The sequence below is a fragment of the Pristis pectinata genome, chromosome 15, assembly GCF_009764475.1.
Source record: "Pristis pectinata isolate sPriPec2 chromosome 15, sPriPec2.1.pri, whole genome shotgun sequence".
In the NCBI taxonomy this organism is placed as follows: domain Eukaryota; kingdom Metazoa; phylum Chordata; class Chondrichthyes; order Rhinopristiformes; family Pristidae; genus Pristis; species Pristis pectinata.
This window is the reverse complement of record NC_067419.1, coordinates 944977-963187: the sequence shown is the minus strand read 5'-3', so window position 1 is coordinate 963187 and position 18211 is coordinate 944977. Positions and strand designations below refer to the sequence as shown.

The 18211-nt window shown below is 40.5% G+C and overlaps 1 protein-coding gene across 4 annotated transcripts in view; it reads left to right on the top strand.

The window, feature by feature from the left end:
* Window positions 1–18211, top strand: part of ipo8 (importin 8) — a 102230-nt gene that overhangs the window by 73749 nt on the left and 10270 nt on the right. For all 4 annotated transcript variants that reach the window (XM_052030571.1, XM_052030569.1, XM_052030573.1 and 1 more), the window contains 5 exons: window positions 5143–5268; window positions 7123–7189; window positions 12840–12965; window positions 14997–15094; window positions 16822–16917. In XM_052030571.1, coding sequence (XP_051886531.1) covers window positions 5143–5268; window positions 7123–7189; window positions 12840–12965; window positions 14997–15094; window positions 16822–16917 — 513 coding nt within the window. The remainder of the gene's footprint in view (window positions 1–5142; window positions 5269–7122; window positions 7190–12839; window positions 12966–14996; window positions 15095–16821; window positions 16918–18211) is intronic.

Here is an 18211-nt window from a genome sequence, read left to right as displayed (position 1 = left end):
ATCATATAACAAAACTGCTTCCTAACGATACTCCAGCCATCTCCTCTTCTTCATTCCTGAATTCTAAATACAGAATTGCCTCCTTTCTTGTTGAGTTGCTGCTTAATGGCCAAAAGAGTTTCCCTGAATGTAACTTAAGCATTCAGTGACTTCTTTTTACTGCGTCTGTATCTCAGTTCATATTAAAGTAATGGAGGTCTCCCACTATTACTGGCTTAATGTTATAGCATGTCAGAAACTTGCTCTTCTATCTCCTTTTGAACTATTTGGAAATCAATTGTAGATTTCCAGTAGTGTTTGCCCTGTCTTCGTTCTTTAGTTCAACACGTGGTTCTATTTCTTGATTCTTGTAACATATCATTCCTAATGATTGCTATAAATGTTTCTCAACCAATATTGCCGCCTCTTCCCACCTTTTTAATTGTCTTATCTATTAAGCTGCTATTAAAGCCAAGTAGCAGTTCGTGCAACACTATTACAGCGCCAGCGACCCGGGTTCAATTCCAGCCGCTGTCTGTAAGGAGTTTGTTCGTTCTCCCCGTGTCTGCGTGGGTTTCCTCCGGGTGCTCCAGTTACTTCTCGCATTCCAAAGACGTACAGGTTAGGAAATTGTGGGCGTGCTATGTTGGTGCCGGAAGCGAGGCGACACTTGCGGGCTGCCCCCAGAACACTCTGTGCAAAAGATGCATTTCACTGTGTGTTTCGGTGTACATGTGACTAATAAAAAGATATCTATATCTAAAGCCAAGTTTAAGTAAAAGCTAAAATAACATACTTGCACACATCCATCTAAGTTTTCAGGTTATCTACCTTATTAACTTTACTCTTTGCAATTGGTATATACCAGTAGGCACAGCCAGATTTTTGTTTTGCCTATTTCCCATTCTTTTGTTTTCTCTGCCTTCCAAACTCTGTCACCAATTTTCTGCCTTCCAGCTTTCTGCTCTTCTTTCTTTTGAATCTATGTTTGATTTGTCAATCCTTCTGCCAGGTTATTTTAAACGTTTCCTGAAAGCTCTAGCAAATCAGCCTGCAGGGATATTTGTTCCTGCCTGTGGCAACTCTTGTAGCCTCTTCATATCTCGCCTTCCCCAGGAATCTAAAACCATCCCGCCTCCACCATTTATCCTTCCATATATTCATCTGTGCTAATGTCTTATTTCTATGCTCACTTTCTTTGATACACTGCTTAATCTCTTTCCTGAAAATCTATCTGTAGGACTTGATCTGATTTGCTGCATGTTCATTGATACCAATATGGACCACAACTTTGGCTATTTATCTGAACCCTACAGAATGTCCTCCATGGTATCGGAGAGGTAGCATATCACCCTTGAATCATATCTATGACTGCAGAAACACTTGTCTGGTCCCCTATTTATAGAACTTTAGACATTATTCCTCTTTTGGTCTTTCCCCTCCGTCTCGGTCCTGCTGAACCACCATGGTGTTGTGGTTTTGACTCTGACTGCACTCTCTAGAGAAACCTCTTTCCCCCATCAGTATTTAAAATTGAATACCAGTTGTTGAACAATGTGTCCCAGAGATTTCTTCCTGCTCTCCATGTTTTTCTGGCAGTCACTCTTTTCTTCTCTAGATGCATTTTCTTGAACTCTGGGGTGACCATCTCCTGAATTGTGCTGTGATGCTCAAGCTCCAAAACCCAGAGCTTGAGCTCCTCCTGGCTGATGCCACTTCTACCTGTGGGTGTCCAGGACTTGGAGAACATCGTGGAGTTCTCACTTCACACAGGATGCGAATTCCTCGGGTCTTGGGTGCCCAGCCATGTCTCTAGTCATTAGATTAACCCACTTAACAGAAATAGGTGAAGTTTAAAAACAAAAGCACTCACTAGTGACCTACCAACCAGATGTTTCCCATGGGTTGATGTGAATCAGACAATCATCCTTTTTTCCTATGTCATGTACTTTTATTTTGTATCTTATTTTTATCTCACTCCCTTATCCCTGCTGTCAGCTCTCGCTGTCTCCCATCCATGGTTGCTCTGTCTCTCTTTCTTTTTGTCTCTGTCTTTCTCTCTCTCTTGCTGCTCTTTATTGTTTAAGGTTAGATCCCATGATATTATTTTGAAGATGGAAGTTGTGCCCAGTGTCCAGGCCAATATATTTATCCCTTGTCACTAAAATGATATTACCTGGTTGTTGTATCTTTGGTATTCGTGAGACGTCACTGTGTTCCAGAATATTGCTGCATTGTTTAGATTGCTGCAGTGACCATACTTCAATAATATTCCTGGCTGCAGAGTGCTTGGGATGTTCCAAGGTCAAAAGGGTAAACAAAAGTCTTTTTTTCCTCTTTGTGATTATTTTGAATTGTATTGCAACTTTTCTCATAAATTTTTGTCATTAATATCCCATATTCCAAACTGAAATGCACACAGAGCAGGTAGCTGAGATAGAACATAAAACACAGAACAGTACAGCACAGAACAGGTCCTTCGGCCCATAATGTTGTGCCGACATAGTTATTCCCTCCTCCATACAGAATGCCCATGTCCTTCTATTTTCCTCTCATTCATGTGCCCATCCAAGTCCCTCTTAAAAGCCCCCAATGAATTTGCCCAATTAAAATGACATATTCTTCCTTTCTTTCCAATTTTCCTTTCATTTACTTGATTCTATAATCGTTCCTCCTAATCTCCCCCCACCTCAAAAATAAGCATGCAAATCTTATTCCTGTTTCTTCTGAAATTCCTTCCAAAAAAATTAGATTATCCTTGATAGTTTCAGAATAAAATTAGCTACGAATAAGTTGTGCCCTCTAGTGCAGTAGGGCTATGGGGAAAGAGTAGGAGAATGGGACTGACCAGATTGCTCTTCTAGATGCTGTATAGCCTCAATAATGAATGGCCTCCTTCTGTACTCTAACAGTTCTATGATATGATGGCATGGATCAGAATACTTGTCTTAATGGGAAGTTGAGAAGGAAATGTCTTAAAGCATTTTTGTCGGGGAATCACCCTTATTAGGCAAACTAATATGTCATTAATCATTCTGTCAATAGCATGATTACATATTCAGTGAACTAACAACTAAACAGATTTCTTGATAGAGATGGTGATTGATGCAGAAATGTTGCACCAAACACTAGAAGTACCTCCTGCTCCTTTTCTAATAGTCCCATTGGACTACTATAAAACGCATTTATCCTCAGTGAATGCCCTCTTATGAAAAGTGGCATTTTGTATAGCCCTTTGCTGTGTTCCAGCAGTAATGCACTGATACGTCAGTCGAGATTATTTGTAAGGTATATGAGGTGGGATTTGAGCCCACAAAATTTGGATTCTGAGCTGAACGTGCATCGTATAAATCAGGTCATACAAACTAATTGAAGATCTAATGTAATGAATAATAAAATATTGCAGGTCTTGGGAATGTGTGCATAACTATGGAAATGGCTTGCATATTGGTTGTGCCTTCAAGATAGCAAAAATGTTGCTTCATCAGAATGATTATCTATTTGTGTGTATTTCTTAGTTTGAATAAACACAACTGGAGAAATGTGTGAGATACCACCAAGTAACTAGATGTGATGTGTTTGGAGTATAAAAATACAGCCATGAATTTCTCGGGTCATGGTGGCCAGCAACAACACCTGAGCTGCTTCTCATGTGGCCCTTACACCTTTCAGCGTTGTGGCTCTCTGAATGAGTACAGCAGTTGGGCACAATGCATTTGGAGCAGGGGCTATTGTTTATTCTGAACTGGGACCAAGCCACATCAGGGAATGTGACCAGAGACTATATGTCTTTTCTGAACAAAAAGGATGAAGCAGCAACGTCAACAAAAAGTGAGCTTTGGTTCCACTGAGAAACAGTTTTAAAATACATGAGATCGTTGTATTGACACCAGTACATCTGAATTTAAATTACCTGATCCCTGTGGAGCTGATGAGAGCAGCAAAGCACTTTAGATGTCACCTTGCAGTTTACCCAATTGTAATGTAAGGCAGTTGAATACAATTATCTACAAGCAGTTTTCTTATAAAATGCTCAAGTTCTGAAAAATTGCCTCTTGGAGACCCATGTAATATTCAAGCCCTCTGTTGCCTATCTAGATTTTTGTTATTGCCTGTGACATCAATCTTAAATAGAAATTCAAACTTCTGTTTTATAATCCCTGAAGACATCCCTCAGATCTCTGACCACTTTTTAATCCATATTTAAACTGAAATTGCCCCAATCCTGAAAAGGTTTCAGTACATTTGTAGTCGCAACAATTTATATTTCTTTTGGGGTTTTAAGCTACTAAGCTGCAAGGCTATGGTTAGAAAATTATTGATACCAGACCAAAGGAGATACTAGAATAGGTCACCAAAGATCCATAAAGAAGTTTGTCTTCAGTTGCCTTAAAAAAAGGAGAATGGATGGGTGGGGGGGTGGGGGTGGTTCGGGGGGTTGGGTTATGGTGGGTGGTGGGATCTCTCTCCACTACTGTAATTAGAATTGGAGTCAGGCAACAATGTAGTGACACCACCTGGCTGGAATGTATGTTGTGCCTACAGGTCTCATATCAATATCACTGTGATGCTTTCTTGTATTGTGGATAGCTAGAGCAATGATTAAAGGCAGCATTTGTGTTCGGGTCAGGTACCATTCTAAGCTGACAGTCAGCACTCCTGAATATGCATTTATTTGTTTAAGATATTCCTACTGCCCTTTGCGCTTGTTCTTGCTATTTTTCGTATATAGTATACACTGAATGAAGCATTCCATTTGATCTCTATCAAGGGCAGGCACGGTAGTGCAGCAGTTAGTGTAATGCTTTACAGCGCCAGCAACCTGGGGTCAGTTCCCGCCGCTGTCTGTAAGGAGCCTGTACGTTCTTCCTGTGTGTCTGCGTGGGTTCCTCCGGGTGCTCCGGTTTCCTCCCACATTCCAAAAGACGTGCAGGTTAGGAAGTTGTGGGCATGCTATGTTGGCGCCAGAAGCGTGGTGACACCTGCGGGCTACCTCTAGAACACTCTACGCAGAAGATGCATTGCACTGTGTGTTAGGATGTACATGTCACTAATAAAGATACCTTACCTTATAAAGTAGCATTGGTGCTTGCATGTTTCCAAACAAATTGATTGGAGTAAATGTGTAATTATGAATGCAAGGTTTGTTATTTTCCTTCTCAGGCCATGACGTTCAGCAAAGTCCTCCAGAGTGATGCTTATGAAGAAGTCGAGGACAAAACTGTAATGGCAATGGGCATCCTGAACACGATAGACACCATTTTGACTGTGGTGGAAGATCACAAGGAGGTCAGTGAGTTCATAAGGAGTTTTGTTTAAGAGCCTGTAATCTTGAGATGATTAGCTTCATCACATTGACTAAAGAAAAGCCCACACACCTAAACCACCTATTTATCATCAGCAATGACATATCCTCGTGACAACAGAAGCAAGACTGGGGTACACTGGTTTAGAAAGATCTGTTGCAAGGAATCACTGGTAGTGTAGATGGGGCTGATGTTTATTTGGAAGGGACTGGATATCTTGCAGGAAAGACTTTAGTGAACTGGGAGTGGAAAGTCCATGGGAGAAAACAGACAGACAAGTGAACATGGTTAAGAGAGATGTACCTACCTTGAGAATGAGATGCATATTTCAGGAGAAGGGAGTGAGGCACTTGGTATTGCTACATTGACTTACTATTTATCATGAAAATAGTAGAAGATAATCTTGATTGGGAGAGTAAAATCATTAGGCTAACATTTCTTGATGAGCAGGGATGGAAGATTGATCCCAGAAATTGACAAAGAGAGCCATGTTGCAAAATAGGTGACAGGAAGATAAAGAGGGAATTGTGTGAGAAGAGGCTTGCTCAAGAATGAGGAGTAGAGAGAAACAAAGAAAGTGTACGGGGGAAGCTCAAAAGCTGCAGATGCTGGAAATTTGAAACAAAAACAGGAAATTCTGGAAATATTCAACAGTCAGGCAGCATCTGTGAAATGAGAAACAGGAGTAAAATTTTCAGTCAAATGTCTTTCATCAGAACAATTGAAAAAGTATTGGGGCAAGTAACTTGATATGACACTCAAAAATATATGTACAAATTCAGATGTGGAATAAATTTAAAGGTGTAGGTGGAGCTATACTAACCTCCTCTGAAACTGCATCACTGACTGGAAGGAAATAATCAACCTTAGAGGCCCAGTCGATTCTTGGAAAAGTGTCAATCTCTGTGGCATGTCTGATGATCATAGATAGATGGTGCAATTTCACAGCTGGTTCTGTGTTTTTTATGCAAAAATACTTGTGGCTGCTTGGTAGCCAAATAAAGAGTCTGCCAATTTGTCTCCAGATTAAAAGCACAATTGGGTTCACTGCAGCACTTTGTTCTTCTCTGCAGCAGATATCTTTCTGTTGTCAGTTCCCTTTGATATATTTGCTAATGCTTTGTGCCACAGAGTGAAAAGATGTTAAGACATTCATATTTTTTTGCCCTGCCCAGCCTCCTTTCCCCACCCCTCCCCCAACCCTTTCAACTACACATTACAGAGAGAACAGAATGTGACCTAGAATCCCGACCAGCCTATTTACTCACCCTTAGTGATAAAGTGAATGGTCCAGACATGATTTTTTTAAATAGAAAGAAGAAATTCTGTATCTCCAAGGGAGGTGTTTTCTGTTGACTACTGAGCTTTGATGATGGTCTTGCCTGATCCTTAATTTATACTTGACTTAGTGCATTGAAGAATTTGTCTTTTTAAGCCAGCCTTCATGGTTTTCTGTAATTTATTTTATCTTCATTTGTCTTGCTCAGTACTTGTTGATAACTTTCTATCTGTTTAGTAATTTTCACAATGACATGCTGCAGGAGGTCTTATAAATTAATTGGTTTAGCAAACTACTTTGTCGTTACAACTCAGATGCCGCACCCTTCATTGACAGAAGACGGTTTTGTTCTCTATTTCAAAGAATTCAAGGATTCATACTAAAATAAGCTGCTTTCTTTTGAGAGATTTCATTTCTATTTTCAAAGAGTTTTGACTTCATTTAGAACTTTAAACTTCTGGCAGTGATACTGAGTAAATAGCACTGTTGTTTGCTCACCTGCTTGGGTACCAGAGTAACACTAAGCATTTTTCCCTCCATTTCCTCCCCCTTCTCTAGATTACACAGCAGCTTGAGGGGATCTGTTTGCAGGTCATTGGACTAGTACTTCAGAAACATGTAATAGGTACAGTGCAAACTCTGTTTTTTGATCTTTTACTGATGAAATCAAAATAAGTCCTTGGTAAAGTTGTACAAATGTTTGTAATTCTCAGCACATGAGCGTGAATAGACTGTTAAAAAGTGAGCTTGCATACATAAAGTACCATTCATCAACAAGCTGTCCTAAAGTGATTTGCATCCAATGAAAAGACTGTGAAGTTTTGTCATTGTTGTAAGATAGGAAAAGGCAAAAGGCAATTTGCACACAGCATGGTCCCACAAATAGCAATAAGATAAATGATTAGAGAATTGTCTAGAGATCTGATTGCATAGCAGTGTTTATATCAGCACCACACAAATGAATGTTGTATTCTCCCATAGAAAAATGTGAGAACAACTATTTCCTAATTGTTTCATATCACTCTGGAAATTCTTACTTTTTCATTTCTCAGGTTGCAGGCACCACCGGCAAGGCCAGCATTTATTACCCGTCCCTGTAAGCCATTGAAAAAATGGTAGTTATCTACTTCATTCAACGACTGCTTCCTGTGGGAGAGATACTCCCACAATACTGTTGGGTAGGGAGTAAGGATTTAGATCGATCAGCAATGAAGGAATGGTGATTTATTTCCTGCTCACGATGATTTGGAGGGGAACCACATTGTTCCTAATCACTCTACGTTCTTGTCCTTCTTAGTGGTAGAGTTCAAGGGTGTGGGAGGTGATGTCAGAGTGGCTGAGGCAACTAACTGCAGTGCATTTCAAATGGGTGGTTCCAGCATGAGTTGTGCTTCTGCAAGTGATACCTTTCCAGCACCTTATCTGCACCTAATGATGTTGGGCCATGGCCAACGCCATCTTTCAGTGTTACCAGGTGACATTAAATGACAGTTTTTTCTGAAGCTTGTCTGTTGTTAGCCACCCAGAAACCAGCCAGACCTTCCTCACACTGCTTGCTGTGCAGTTTCAAAGGACTACTCTCGAGATAACACCCAGATTCCTACTGAGCTCCATTACCATCTCAACACTAGGAATCTACCTGTAGTGTGTGCTTGGTTTTCTAATTGTTTCTCCAAAAGGATTGGATTGAAGCGGGCATCGTAGAGGCTGCAGACATTGCAGGAGACTCTGAGCGAGGAAACATGGAAGGGCTCCACCACCGCAACATTTTATTCCCCAGGTTCTACAGGGGACTGTCAATTCTATCTCAGCTCTAAGGAATGACCTTTCTGTTGGTTATGGTGTGCCAAGAGAGTCATTGGAGAGATCTGTGGCCTGAACTCAACTTTGCTAGTTGAGGTAAAGTACACGGTCATGTCTAACATCTCTACCTATTTGACTGTTCGGGCAGCTGCTGCTCATTATACTATATCTCACCATTTGCTGGTCACCACACTACACATAAGAACTTCAAACAGTACAGCCCAGGAACAGGACTTTTGGCCCATGATGTCTGTGCCGACCATGATGCCAAATTAAACTAATTCCATCTGCCTGCACCTCGTCTATATCAGTCTGTTCCCTGCCTGTTCATGTGTCTGTCTAAATGGTTGTCGAACATTACTTTTGTATCTGCTTCCACCACCTCTCCTGACAGAGTGTTCCAAGTAGCAACCACTGTGTGTGTGTGTGTGTGTGTGTGTGTGTGTGTGTGTGTGTGTGTGTAAAAAAAAACTAGCCTTGTAAATCTTCTTTAAACTTTCCCCCTTTCACTTCAAAGCAATGTCCTCCAGTATATGGCATTTCCACCCTGGGGTAAAAGAACATCTACCATATCTATGCCTCTCATAATTTTATATACTTCTATCAGGTCTCCCTTGGCCTCTGATGCTCCAGCAAAAACAATCCAAGTTTGTCCAACCTCTCCTTGTAGCTAATACTCTGTAAAACAGGCACCATCCTGGTGAACGTCTTCAACACCCTTTCCAAAGCCTCCACATCTTTCCTGTAATGCAGCAAACAGAACTGGGCACAATACTCCAAAGAAGTTTTATAATAGCCGCAAAATGACTGCCAACTTTTATACTCAGTGCCCCAACCAATGACGGCAAGTATGCCAAACACCTTTACCACCCTTTCCAAATTTGTGTTGCCACTTTCATGGAGCTATAGACTTGCACTGCAAGATCTCTCTGTATATCACATGTCCTGCCAATTACTGTGTACAAGGTGAGGAAAAATGTCCATGTGTTGTCACGTCCAGGGTTCAGGCCATGATTGGTTGCACTGCACTGATCTCTTCAGAATGTGGAGTTTTTTTTTATCAAGAGCAAGATCTTGCATTCCCTCAATGTTCAGGTTAAAGTCAACCATGAGAGAAGCCTGGTCATTGCAAGGCATCCTGGAATGACTTTTCCTGTATAATTTATTCCTTCTAAGGCATTCACAGGTGCCCAGTATCTGATTGGGAAACCACAACAGATGGATGTTGAGAGGGCCAAAGACCTTCTCCTCCTTGGCTGCCATATGTCACATGTTTTCTTCTAGCACTGCAGCTTAGCTTCACTGAAAAGAAAGCCACAGCAATACAAGGGACTTTTTGTTGAGGCTCCTGTTGGTCATCTGAAAGCGAGATGTGTACTGGAAGGCATGCCCAGAGGGGTAGGAACCACATTGGAAGGGTCTCCTCGCTTTGCTATGTTTGGCTGGTTCCTGCATAATTTTGCTAAAAGCCAAGCTGAGTCCTTGTCCACAATCTATATTTAGACCATATTTAGGGCAGCACGGTAGCGTAGCGGTTAGCACGATGCTATTACAGCGCCAGCGATCAGGGTTCGATTCCCGTCGCCGTCTGTGAGGAGTTTGTATGTTCTCCCGTGTCTGCGTGGGTTTCCTCCAGGTGCTCCGGTTTCCTCCCACATTCCAAAGACGTACGGGTAGGTTAATTTGGATTTAAAATGGGCAGCGCGGACTCGTTAGGCCGGAAGGGCCTGTTACCATGCTGTAAATAAAATTTAATTTAATTTTAAAATTTAATTTAAGTGAAAAAATCCAGCAAGAGGAGGAGAAGTAGGAGGAACATGAGGAAGAAAACAAATGGGAATGGGACCACCCTGACTCACATCTCAACAGATGTCTGGGAGATTGGATTAGCACAGTGCTGCAGCCAGAAGAGCTGCTGTCTCGCAGCTCTGGCAACCCCAGGTTCAATTCTGACCCAGTGCTGACCCTGTGACTGCATAGGATGCCCCTGGGTGCTCTGGTTTCCTCCCACATCCCAAAAACATGAGGGTTGTTAAGTTAATTGGCCACTGTAAATTGCCTTTGCTGTGTAGCCGAGTGGTGGAATCCGGGGAAGTTGATGGGAATGGGGGAGAATAAAATGGATGATGGTAGGGTTTGTGTAGAAGTGGGTGCTTGAAGGTTAGTGCCGACTTGGTGGGCCTGTTCCTTTGTTGTGTCTCATTACAGCTAAAGGTATCAGCATGGAACCCCTTTCCTTTTGGGCCAATTTATAAAATTATCTCGGTTAATTGAAACATACAACATGGTTGCTAAACAGTGTTGCAAGCTCTTAATGCTTCCCCGTTGTACTTTTGTTTTGTGTAGAGTTCACTATTCTACCACCATGAGGCAAAGTTTCACCTCTGGCTGCTGTCAGGTTGCTTGAAGTCTGCCCCTTTCCGTAGTGGGGGAAGCTATGTCCATGTTAAATGACCATGATGAACTCTTGCCCTTAAAGTGTGGCTTCCAACTGTTGTGTTTCACCAAGAACAGCCGCAGTCTAGGAGAATTGATGTGGAGACAGGTGGGCTTATGGTCTGGGAGCCAATCGTGGATGAGGGATTGCACCACTATCACAAAAATCTGCAATTCTTGCCAACTCCAGTGAACAGATCCTGCAAGGAAAACTCCCTGATGGCTTCAGAGTTGTTCAGTGAGCTATCTCTCTGTGCCTTCAGAGAAGCAAACTGATCACATGGTAGATGAGCTGCTGATTGACTATTAGCAGAGACTGATGATTTGTTTTAAGATTCTACAGAGGCACAAAGTCTTTGAATTGCTTCAGCCCAGGTCTTCGCGTTAGCAGTAACCTAATCTTTTCTTGGTATGTTGAAGTGTTGACTGTGGCAAGCACAGTATTACAAAGTATTGGATTGTTATAAAAGTCCTGTTGCTTTACTGATGTCTTTCAAGAAAAGAACTCTGCTGTCTTCTCTGGTCCATTTCATGTAACTGCTCTCTGAAGTGGCCTACCAAACTCCTGAGTTTAAGGGTAGTTTGGAATGGGTAATAATTTCAGGCCTAACCAATGATGCCCATATCTCCTGAATGAATATTTTTTAGAAAACTATCTCAGTGGTAAGTCTCAACAATGTACCTTGTGGAGTCATGCTACTGCTTCCTGCATTGCTCCATGTCGTAGGGTGAGGAGTCACTCATGGAGGTCAACTCTTCTGCCACTTCCTGCCATGAATACCTCCAGGTGGATGTACATCCAGGTCTTCTGACTCCCTGGTCTAAAGGACCTCCCTCTGTGTTGATTGCTTCCATTAAAATCTCGTCTGTGTCAGTGGTGCTGAGGTAATGGTTGAGAGCTTCAAGTTCCTTGGTGTAAATATTACCAACCATTTGTCCTCATCTTGTCACGTGGATGCTACGGCCAAGAAAGCACATTAACATCCCCGCTTCCTCAGAAGACTAAGGAAATTCCCCATGCCACTGATGATACTCACCAATTTTAACAGATGCACCAGAGAAAGCATCCTATCCAAATGCCTCACAACTTGGTATAGCAACTCCTCTGCCCAAGACTGCAAGAAACTGCAGAGATTTATAAATGTAGCCCAGTCAATCACTTAAGCCAGCCTCCCCTCTATTGGCTCTGTCTACGCTTCCCACCGCCTTGGGAAAGTAGCCAGCATGATTAAGTATCCCTCCTGTCCCAGTCATTCTCTCTTTTTCACCCTTCCATTGGGCAGAAGATCCAAAAGCTTGAAAGCACATACCACCCAGGTTCAAAGACAGTTTCTATCCCGCTGTTATCAGATACTTGAATGGACCTCTCGTATGCTAAAAGATGAACTTTTGATCTCCCGATCTACCTCGTCATGGCCCTTGCACTTTATTTGTCTCCTTTGTACTTTCTCTGTAACTGTATTCTCCATTCTGTTTTACTTTTTACTACCTCTATGTACTTATATATGGAATGATCTGTCTGGATGGCACGCAAACAAATGTTCTTCACTGTTTCTCGTACATGTGACGATAAACCAATTCCAATTCAAAAAAAATGCTCCCGCTTGTCTTCCAAAAGGATCTTTTCTATCCACCTGAGAGCGGCAGGTAGGATTGTAATTAATTACCTTATGAGAGATGGATCCTCCAATAAAGTAGCCCTTCCTTGGTATGGTACTAAAATTTCAGCTCAGATTTTGTACTTATATAGTAATATCAGGGTGTTACCACAACTGGCAATATTAACATTGACTGTTTCACTTTATCTGCAACTATTCTACAAAAGCTTTCTGCTTCCGTGACACATTATTTAATGATTGTTAAGCTGCTTATGAATTTTCTTTTTTAACTGCTATATTGGTAGTATGAAACTATCTGTAATTTTGCTGTAATTTCACTTTGTTGTTGAATTATTTTTATTAATAGATTACTGTGCCTTTCATTTTTCGTTATATGAAGTTCCTTAAACCATAATATCTGCTGTTTTTCTGTTCCAGAATTCTATGAAGAGGTTCTGTCTCTAGCATACAGCCTAACGTGCCAAGTAATCTCTCCTAATATGTGGCAACTTCTAGGTGTTCTTTATGAAGTTCTTCAGCAAGACTGCTTTGAGTACTTCACAGGTATTCCCAGTTATTCCTTCGTCTTTTTTAAAAAAAAGTGACACATTGCAATGAAAAACGTGACCATAAATATATGACTTGACTTTGATTTAACTACATCCAATACAGGTGAATCCTTATAGTAGCAAATACACTTTCAAAGTGATCCTTGCACTGCTAAACTTCACAAAATGCCGGTGCTTAGCCTATATCTATTTACCTATGACAGTGAGAGACACTTCCTTTTGGTTATTAAAGAGAAAGCAGATATCGATAGGACCTTCAATCCATTAATATTGCTGATCCTGTTTTACAGCTTAACATGGATGTCAGAAACATAGCTGTAGTCACACACAGGGCAAATTAGTTGAGGAAATCAGATTTCCCTCCTTCAAGACAATAGAAAATCAGTCGGGTTTTTAATGACAATCCAACAGTTTCATGGTCAGCAATGCCAATACTAACTTTTTATTCCTGATTATTTAATTAACTGACTTTAAATTTCCCAGCTACATGTTGAGATTTGAACTTTTCTCAGGATCATTAGTCTAGGCTTCTAGTCCAGTAGCATAATCATTCTGTATAAAAATTCTAAACCACAAGATATGTATAAAAGACATTTTAACACATTTTAACATAAATGGCAGACAGTTTTTCGGAGTGGCATTCCATCCTGTCTAGAATGGATACATTTCCTGATAACCTCAAATAAGCACTATGAGCACATTGATCAGCTAAAATATAAAACTAGCATTGAATGAACAGTAAAAGTGTGCTTGTCAACTGAAAGGAAAAGTGCCATTGGACTGAAAGCTGAAGCAAGTAGAAAATATCCCATTTACAAGTTGCAATTTTAGCCAGTGATATATCTGAATTAATGTTTACAAAGCAGTTTTCTTCTTCCTTTTTCATTTCTAACTTACTGAAAGATAAAGGTGTATTAAAACTTTGGACGTAAATATACTTACAGGACATTGGAAGTGCATGAATATGGCATTATCCCTTTCAATACATCTCAAAGTATTTCACAACCAATGAAGTACTTTCTAAGGGTAGTTATTGTTGTGCCTTACAAAATGCAGCAGCCAATTTTGTCAACATCAATCTTTCACGAATGGCAATTTAATAACAACCAGGTAATCTGTGTCTTGAGCAAACAATAAATCTTGCTAAGTCCCCTGCTTGCTTTTGAAACACTGCCATCTGATCTTTTACATTAAACTGAGGAAAAGAAAAGGTTGAAGATCAAAAACTGCAGTTGTATTTACCTGCATGTCCCATTAGAATTTTATATTTCAATGAGATCACTTCTGATTATTCTGAATTGAAGGGAGTATCAGCCCAGTTGACAAATCTGCTGACCAAGAATCAATCTGATGAACTTTCACTGCATTCCCTCTGTTGACATAATTACAGATGCATTGTGACTGGCTATTCTGCCAGGTTCTTATCAAAATCAGGCCCAGGAAAATTATATTCAAACACATTTTTTAGTGGTGATTAAAATTTGTTTGGGAGTTGACTCTCTACCAAAATGTGGATATTCGCAGAACCCCCTGTAGTTTTATTTTACTTAGATTTCTATTATAAGAGATTTTGATAAAGTTTCGTTTGTCACAGTAATGGTTGAAGTAATGGTGGGAGTAAGGCCACAAGATGTCAGAGAACTCAGTAAACACGCCATTTTATTTTTTAAGCAAGCAGTTAGACCAGCTTAAACACATGTAAAAAGATATTTGTCACTGGTATTCATTGAGTTGTGGGATTTGGAGTGTTTGGAGGATGATTGTGTTTGTCAGTAGGTAATTTTGACTTCTTTAAGTCCATCACTTGGGTTCTTTCTGTGGAAAGGGCCTGAAGTGTATTGCTCTATGGTGGAGAAATTTATAGTTCACCCTATGCTTGAAAATGTGCAAGTAGTGAGGAATTTTATGTGTTCAGATGAGAACTGGACACACAGCAATGTATAGTGTATAGAGCTAACAAAATGAGAACAAATATAGCCATTATGTAAAATACTCACGTAGAAATTCTGACAATTTTGTCTTTCAGATATGATGCCTCTTTTGCATAATTATGTGACTGTAGACACAGATGCTTTTCTGTCTAATCCTAAAAATGTAGAGATCATTTATAACTTGTGTAAAAAGGTAAGTTAGTAAGATCAAGTGATGCCTAAAGAAAGATTTTCCTTGCTTTTTTGTAGCCCTTTTCACTTTCTAAAGGCATTGTAAAGTGGCCAATTAATTACTTTTGGTCTAGTCATTATTGTAATGTATGAGCAGACAAGAGCCAATTTACACGGAGAGATTACATTAACAGCAGTAAGATGAATTACTGTTTAGTTGGTGGTGATATTGCTTAAGGGATAAATATTAGTCACTTAACATGGAAAACTGCTTTCCTCTCAATCGTGCCATGGAATCTTTTATGTCCACCTGAACAGATAATCTTGGTTCAATATCCCATAAAGATAGCACTAGAAATACTATGGAACCAAGAGTGTCATGGAAAGGAGGAATTAAATGACATTCATATTGATTAAAGATAGTGCTGGAGAATTAGCAGGACAGAAAGTGAATAACTCTACAGACTCTGAGAATCTGAATCCCAGAGCACTAAAGTAGTAGTTGTGGAAATGAAAGCTTGTCAACTTCCAAAATTTTATAGATTATGGAATATCGAGTGGAGGGTGGCAAATGTAACCCTCTAAACAAAAAAAAAATTGGAGAAAGAAAACAAGAAGCTCATTAGCCTAACATTAGCAGTTGGGAAAATGCTTCAGTCTCAGAAGGGATTAGACAAAGCAAACATGGATTTATGGGGGAAAAATATGTTTGAGAAACCTCATGGACATTTTTGAGCGTGTTACTGGTAGAATAAGGAAAATCCAGTGGATGTGCATTTGGAGTTACAGAAGGCCTTTGGTAAAGCCCCACATAAGAGGTTAGTGTGTAAAGTTAAAGCACATGGGATTGGGGGTGATAAAATGTCATGGATTGAAAATTGGTCAACAGACAGGAGACAGAGAAGACAAATAAGTGAGTCTCTTTTGGGGTGGCAGGTAGTGACTGGTGAGTTATGCAGGGAAAGTGGACATGGAACTAGGCTCAGCTGTGTTTCTCTCGTGAAGGAATAGCCATTCAGTACTCGTACCTGAGGTTTGTGGGTAAAGATATTGATGGAGGCCATTAAACATGGAGCTGTGTCTCAACAAAATTCCACTTGAGGATGAATTGGTGGGGTTCATTCAGATCACATTAGGGAAAATAACGTATCTTTTATTAGTCACATGTATATCGAAACACACAGTGAAATACGTCTTTTGCGCAGAGTGTTCTGGGGGCAGCCTGCAAGTGTCGCCACAATTATGGCACCATCACAGCATGCCCACAACTTCCTAACCATATGCCTTTGGAACGTGGGAGGAAATCGGAGCACCCAGAGGAAACCCACGCAGACACAGGGAGAACGTATAAACTTGTCATAGACAGTGGCTGGAATTGAGCCCGGGTCGCTGGCGCTGTAATAGCGTTACGCTAAGCGCTACACTACTGTGCCCACCCACTTTGCAGATTAGTTTTCTATTTCTATGTTCCAAGAAAGACTCTAAAATAAAGGGATTCTTTGAGAAATAATTTTCTGCGATTCTGAATTATAACACTGAAAAAATTTGCAGATAATGGCCATTTAAAAGAAAAAGTGCTACAATTTGCTGCCTCAGACCTATGCTGTTGTGAAAGTGACCTCACTTCTCAGAAGGTCTTTCAGTTATTGCCATGTTACAGCGCTTTTTCGGGCACTTATCATATTTTCATAGCTTTGAGAGGCCCTTGTGTAGTTATTACCAAAGGTCCTTCTTTAATTGCGTTCTTAGGTCCTAACAGGGGATGCAGGAGAAGATGCAGAGTGCCATGCAGCAAAGCTGCTTGAAGTGATCATTCTTCAGTGTCAGGGAAAAGGCATTGATCAGGTAATACAATGGAGCCTCCTGCATATTGTCTCATGATACGTCTTTTGATTTTAAAAAGCTGGGGACATTGTGACTGGCCAGTCAGAGTATCTTATTGCAGAGGTTTGATCAACTGTTTTTAGATGCACTCGAACTTCCCATAAATTATGGAGATGATTAATTAAGCCACGGTTTTGTTTAGCACAAGGTCAGCGTGTTTGTGTGTAACATGCTGAATGGGCGGTTCACCAGGAAGCATTGGATTAGTTAGTTCAGCAGTTTTTGTGACTAATATGTAGAATGTCCAGCCCCCACCAACTGGGTGACCAATGAACCATTTTAGTTTTTTTTGTTTCAGTTATTGTAATTCTAGCAGTTCATTTGTATCCTCATACCCAAAATAATCCCCCTGTCCATGCACTCATGGCATTCAGTATTGCAGAGGAATATCTGAGGACCGCAGTTTTGTACAGCATCTCATCCGGTTGTTATAATGTATTCACAAATGTCCTGACTCATGCACTATGTGCTTGGATTGAAGATAGTACAATAGGGCCTGCCTGCTGCCCTGAATCAAGTTTTAACCTGCTTTCTCTTGTAAACGTGGATTAATTGTCTGAAGCTATTCTTAGCTTATTAACTGCATCCAATTCAAAGCTGAGTTTTGGACATTTGTGAGTTAACAAGCTTGTTGCAGTTTGGCTGTGATGGTCTGATTTCTTCAAATGTTTGCTTTTAACTGTGGAAGTGCTCTGTAATCTCTGTACTAATCACTGCTGTAGTCCATAATGTCCGCAAGGTTTCAGGTGTGTTCTACTCATTAATGCCTTGCTGTATCACTGTGATTTTATCTTTGTTTTTTGTTGACGCTTATTGTTCAATCTTCCTTTCTGTGTTGGTAGCAGAGCAGTTACTTGAATTTCCATAGGTACCCGTCTCAAATGGCTATCTTGTCATGTGCAAGGCTGTGAGTGTCAGCAGAATATCTGACAGCAAAAGAAATCGCAATTGAAGCAAATCCTCCATTTACCTGACAGCCACACAAACATTTTCTAGGAGAAATAGAGATTAGAAAGGGTATTTTTCTGTCTCCTGAATTTGCTGAGTGCTATCTCAGCAGATTAGAAATTAAAGTGGAGATATCTTCATATTGCAGAGTGTCACATTAGTCTTTACATTTAGTCATCAAACCTTCTAATGGGAGCTCAGTGTTTGTTTGCATCACAGTAATTGTAATCCAATACCATATTCATTTGCGTGTCATTATCACCATGCTCCATTACAATCTGTTCAGATGGAAACACAAAGCTTGGAG